This window comes from Megachile rotundata, chromosome 4, assembly GCF_050947335.1.
Source record: "Megachile rotundata isolate GNS110a chromosome 4, iyMegRotu1, whole genome shotgun sequence".
In the NCBI taxonomy this organism is placed as follows: domain Eukaryota; kingdom Metazoa; phylum Arthropoda; class Insecta; order Hymenoptera; family Megachilidae; genus Megachile; species Megachile rotundata.
Genome location: NC_134986.1, coordinates 7,586,372 through 7,592,123, shown reverse-complemented (window position 1 = coordinate 7,592,123; position 5,752 = coordinate 7,586,372). Strand labels below are relative to the sequence as shown.

Sequence of the window (5,752 nt, the reverse complement as noted above, 5' to 3'; positions counted from 1 at the left end):
TTCATGAAATTTTGTTTCCTATCGTAATACAAATTAAAAGGTTTTTTTTTATATATTTTACATATTTATGTGTATGTACAAGACTACATTAGTTTGTTTAAAACTGAAAAGGTTACGAATATGTGCTTATTCTTGTTATGCTGTTGTATGTACCGGTTTTAACATGACTATGTGAACTAGGCTTAAAGATATTTGTACCTAGCATTATTGATGTATTAATTATGGACGAAATTTAAAATCGGTACGTCAAACGGTAAGTGTAATTGTTTAATTACAAGATATATATTTTTTTAATTATTGATATAGGAAGATAGGTGTTAAGTTATTCTACTATTGTAATAAAGTGAGCTTTAAAATTTAGAAATTTATTAGTTTGCAAATATGAATATTTGAAAATTGGAAAACTATGAATTTGGAAATATTGTTCGAGATTTTCGTAAGAGTAACAAATGCCTAACTTCAGAAAACTCAGTAATTTAGTTGACGTTTTTCCCAGTTTATTTCCACTGAAATATATACTTCAATTTTCAGGATGGTTATACTACATGACGAAGAATATTACAAAAGTCGAGTACCCCAACCCGATTTAGGACCAATTGGAAATTTCTCGCGTTTCATATGGAACAAGGAACGAAAAACCATCTTTGACAGAACCGCCAAAGAATGGGGTAATTTTAACACTAAAAATAATGTTTCTTTATCATAAATCATTTTTAATGTTACAAATGTTGAATATAACTTGCTATAAATTAAAAGTTTATGCGTAGCCCGCAGATACGTTGTGTCAATTTAAATTTATCCGGTTCTTTTTATTGCATTAAAATTTATTTCTCGAAAACTGTGTTAATGCGAAACACGTGTTTGAAATTCAGGTCAGGTGGGAATATTTTACTTGGCTTTCTTTACTGTTTTGGGATCGATCTTCGCGGTGCAAATGAAGATCAGCATTGATTATGTTTCTCAGTTGAAGAAACCGTTCTTTCAATATCCTGGCGTTACTCCGAAGTCTTCTATCGGAAAGAGGTTCGCCATTTTCAGTTCGCCTTGGCAATTAGAGAGCCCAGGTGTGTAAGAACGAAAGTCACGAAATTAGAAATACAAGTTACATAATTTTTAAATATGAAAATTTCGAGCTTTTTAAATTTTTAGATTTCTATATTTCTAGATTTCCAGATTTCCAGATTTCCAGATTTCCAGATTTCCAGATTTCTAAATTTCTAGATTTTTAGATTTGAAAATTCCAAAATCTTAAAATTTCAAAATTTTCCAAATTTGCAAAATTTCCAAATTTCCAAATTTCAAAATTCCAAATTTTCAAATTTTCAAAATTCCAAAATTTCCAAATTTCCAAATTTCCAAATTTCCAAATTCCAAAATTCCAAAATTCAAAAATCTCAAAATTTCCAAATTTCCAAATTTCCAAATTTCCAAAATTCCAAATGCCAAAATTTTCAAAATGTCCAAATCTCACAATTTCCAAATTTGAAAGTTTCAAAATTTCAAAATCTCAAAATTTCAAAATTTGTATACTCGACCGAAAAGTCTCGAATCATATAATGTTGTTAATAACGGAAAATCTATTAAATAGAATTATTTTGCAGGTATAGTTTTCAAACCAAACAGCGTGTCATCTGCATCACCCATAATTTCGATAAATAATGCAAGTGCTAATGCAAAACCGAAGCGGTATATCGAAGCCTTGACTGACTTTCTGCAAGGTACTCAACATCTGTTTGTTAAGGGTATACAAAAGCATCCTTTTCATCGGAGTCTTTTAAACTTAACATCTTACAAATAACAGAAATAATATGGTTCTTGTGCAAACTCAAAATGAACGCAATAAAATAATAAAAACGAATAAAATAAAAGACGCTGATGATTAAAATAGCTCTTCATCACAACGAAAGCTTTTGCATCCTCCTAATATTAAATATCTTGTTAATTCATTTTATAATATTACATTATTTATTTTTGTCAAAATTATACCATTTTATTGCAGAGTACCACAAAAACACGTCGTATTACAACTTGAATTGCCAAGACAAAAGTGGCGGTTCGAATTATTTCGAAAAACCTTGTTTCTTCGATATAACAAATTTAGGCACGTGTAGCAAACCTCCGTTCGGATACACAGAACCTATGCAACCTTGCATTCTCATTAAATTCAATAAGGTAATGTTAAATTGCGTTTGTAATTTAATATCGAAGTAATCAATTTTCTTTGTAGAGGTTCGATTGGGTACCCGTGTGTTATAATCGATCTTCCCATTTACCGGAGAGTATGCCGAGTAATTTGAAGAAAATGGTGCTGGAAAGTGATAAGGTGCTTTTATTAATTTCAAAAGAAAATTGTTAAACTGCTATGAATTACATTAGGAGAACCAGAAAGTGTTTTTATGTTGTATTCAAATGAATTTTTAACAAGTTTTTATTTTTAATCAGTAATGTAATAACCCTTGTTATTGAGAAGCTTTTGCCATCTACTGTGCAAATTTTCAATGCCGGCTCGATAAAAATCAGTTGGTTTCTGGGCAAAATAACTGGAGACGGCATTTTGGATATCATCAAAATTTTCAAATTTTTTGTCACTTCAAAAGTGTCGTTGCGATTGGAATAATTGGAAAACCACCTTTGGCATTTGCGAACGTCCAATGCACTTGGATAAACATCGCAAATGTTTTTGGTAGCGACTGTTGCGTTACTACCCTTGTGAAACTCAAAAAGCATACAATGGATATGTACCTCTGGTATTTGGCTGGCTATTTCACATAAAATTGCAAAGGAAAATTTCAGATTTAATTATTTGCAAGTAAACGAGTCAATTTAACCTGAAAACTTTGGCACGACAAAGAACACAATCAGTTGATAAATGACAAATGTTACTTTGCGCAGAAATGACATTACTTTGTGGTCCTCCTAATAATAATGATAATACGAACTTAACGAGTTTTCGGTTTGTATTAAAAATCAACAATGATTATTTTATATGTAATAATAAAACCATTGCTGATTTTTAATGTAGTAATAGCAAGTTTATAATTTAATTAGTGTATTTATTATGATATTTGCACGGAAAATTTCTTTACAATTATTCTATATATATACACAATTACTTACTATTATTAAAATAGGCGTATGTAAATATTTTACATATGTAAAAAATGTAATTGTAAAATACATATGTAAATGTAAAAATTATTAAAACAAATTATTAAAATAGAAACTAGTTAACTATTTAAACGATTTAGACTATTTAAGTAATTCAATAAAGCAATTTAAACATTGCATAATTAAAATAGAAAAGATGAAATTTCTATTTTCCAAGTTTTCTGATGAACCAATGTGCGCCAAGATAAAGTAGCTATCATTTTCGAATATCACCGATGTAAACGTTATCTAACATTTTCAGTTGCACGTGTGGTTGTCATGCGACGGAGTAAATAATGTCGATAAAGAGCATATGGGAGAAATAGAATATACCCCACGACCAGGATTTTCGAACGAGTACTTTCCATTCGCTGGCCAGCCGCATTATTTGTCCCCCATCGTGGCGTTGCAATTCAAGAACTTAACACGTGAGTGTTAAATTCTGGTTTCAGAATAAATTGCACCAATAAACGTGTTGTTCACGATAATTACCACAGCAAATCGGTTGGTCACGATCGAGTGCAATTTATGGGCTGCCAATATTCAGGATCGAGCTCGTAAAGCGTTAGATTTCCAAATAATTATAGGTAAAGTCAAAAAGCACCCTTTTATTTTATAGTACCTTACCTTTAAGTTTTATAGTATTAATCTTAGAATTTAATATTTTGTTACCAAAATTAATTTAAATTAATTTAACGTTTTTATTTTAGCAAGTTGATCGGAGTTCTAGCGAAATGGTTCAAGGATTAAATGTTTGCGAAACGTGGCAAGTAATACTTTTTACTTACTGAAATACTCATGGTATTTTATTGTATATCACGTTTAATTTTGATTGTTTAGTACACTTATGTTTGCGATGTTCGTTCGCATGTACGTTATGCATGTATAATATAAAGTACAGTGGGTATATTTTATTTGAAATAAAAGAATAACAAGTTGAAGGAATACATTGTTTTTATTTCTGGAATAATGTGAAAGTGTAACTTTATACTCTGTGAAGTTTGTTTGAGTTGCTTAAGTTATTCAAAGATTCGATTCTTATACCAATACAACTAACAATAAAATTATTATTCAATTATTAAAGATTGTTTAATTGTTAGAAACGTTAGCATAAAATAATTAGGAATTAATTAATTAACATTTATTCCAACACAGAATTATCCAAAAATAATTTCTTTCAATCATTTTCCTCTTCAAATATAACAATTATTTCAAGTAAAATTTACCAAAACACTGAACAAACAAATAGTAACATTACACAAGATAATACATCATTTAAATAATCGTTCTTCAAACACATTACTTGAATAATCATCAAGACCGGCTACCAACACTATGTTTGCAATGTAAACTTTGCACGTAACGTCTAAAGTCTAAAGCATCCATCTTTAAAGACGCGTTTTAAAATTTTGACCGACTTTACGTATAGCCTTTTATGAGACATCGCTTCTTCGGAATTCGGGAAGTTCAATTTACAGCAAAGCGTGATTTTCGTTGCAGTCATGTATACATCTCGTGATAAGGAACATGCGAAACGAAATGACCTTCAACACGTTTGATTATGAGTTTACAGTTGCCACGGAATATAAGTTTATGGTTCATTTAAGTTTAAGTCATTTGGAAGAAGGAGATTTTGGATGAAGAGATTTCTATTTTTAAGTTTCATCTTTATATGATCTTTATATTTAATTGTAAGCTCTGATGTCACCTTCGACTTTGAGTTTCATCTTTGTATAACCTTCGTTTTCAAGTTTGATCTTTGTGGGACCTTTCTTTTCAAGTTTGATCTTTGTGTGATCTTTCTTTTTAAGTTTGATCTTTGTATGAGCTTCGTTTTCAAGTTTAATCTTTGTATGACTTTCGTTTTCAAGTTTGATCTTTGTATGACTTCTGTCTTCAACCTTCACCTTTGCGTGACCTTCACATGTAACATTCTTTCTTGTATGACTTTCATATTTAACTCTCATTTATCTTCACTTTTAATCTTTGTGTGATCTTCATCTCAAACTTTCAAATTCGCAAATTTCTCAAATTTTGCTCTCTCTAGATCTCTATATCCCCAAATTCACAAATCTGATATCTCAAGCTCCAGATCCTAACTTCACAGATCTTCAAATTTTCGCAAATTTTCATATCCCTAAATCTCCATATTCCCAAATTCTTAGCTCTCTAAATCTCCACATCCCCAAATTCCATCTCCCTAAATCTCCACATCCCCAAATCTCCACATCCCCAAATTTTCATCTTTCCAAATCTCCACATTCTCAAAGTCTCAAATTCTTATCTCCCAAATCGCAAATCCACAAATCTCCAAACTCCCAAACTCAAAATTCTCAAATCCTCTTAAATCCCCTCATCCCATCCCCAAAACCCCTCCACAAACAATCAGACTCCAATTCCCCACCAGTCTCAAGGTCCACCTCACCCACGTACCTGCAGTCCCTTCAAAATCAATTCCACGCGGAAGTAATTAATCACGTAGTCGACAAAATTTTATTAAAGGTATCGAGGCAGTTGGTCGCAACGTTCCGGAGGCTGTTTACATTCGTCATCCGCTACGATTTCATCCTAATCAGATTGAAAAAGCGGCTGGTCAAGCCGCGAC

At 31.2% G+C, this 5,752-nt stretch overlaps 1 protein-coding gene across 4 annotated transcripts; it reads left to right on the top strand.

The window, feature by feature from the left end:
* The first annotated feature begins 98 nt into the window (after positions 1-98).
* On the top strand, positions 99-5,737 carry LOC100876658 (sodium/potassium-transporting ATPase subunit beta-1-like). 4 transcript variants are annotated; one of them, XM_076530757.1, is made up of 9 exons: positions 99-253; positions 532-668; positions 873-1,064; positions 1,602-1,718; positions 2,000-2,172; positions 2,228-2,323; positions 3,410-3,575; positions 3,645-3,734; positions 3,858-4,128. In XM_076530757.1, the coding sequence occupies exons 2-9, from the start codon at positions 533-535 to the stop codon at positions 3,863-3,865; spliced, it is 978 nt and encodes a 325-aa protein (XP_076386872.1). In that variant the 5' UTR covers positions 99-253; position 532; the 3' UTR covers positions 3,866-4,128. The 4 variants fall into 4 exon arrangements, with proteins under 4 accessions (XP_076386872.1, XP_012144336.1, XP_076386871.1 ...); XM_012288946.2 differs by lacking the exon at positions 99-253 and adding an exon at positions 5,650-5,737 and having other exon boundaries at positions 311-668; positions 3,858-3,913; XM_076530756.1 differs by lacking the exon at positions 99-253 and having other exon boundaries at positions 312-668.
* The last annotated feature ends 15 nt before the right edge of the window (positions 5,738-5,752 follow it).

What these genes read in the sequence shown, in the direction of transcription:
- LOC100876658 (XM_012288946.2), top strand. Translation starts at nt 533, where the DNA reads ATGGTTATACTACATGACGAAGAATATTACAAAAGTCGAGTACCCCAA. An exon ending in CTTGACTGACTTTCTGCAAG is followed by an intron (nt 1,719 to 1,999) that starts GTACTCAACATC and finishes ATTTTATTGCAG; the next exon opens with AGTACCACAAAAACACGTCG. An exon ending in TTCTCATTAAATTCAATAAG is followed by an intron (nt 2,173 to 2,227) that starts GTAATGTTAAAT and finishes TTTTCTTTGTAG; the next exon opens with AGGTTCGATTGGGTACCCGT.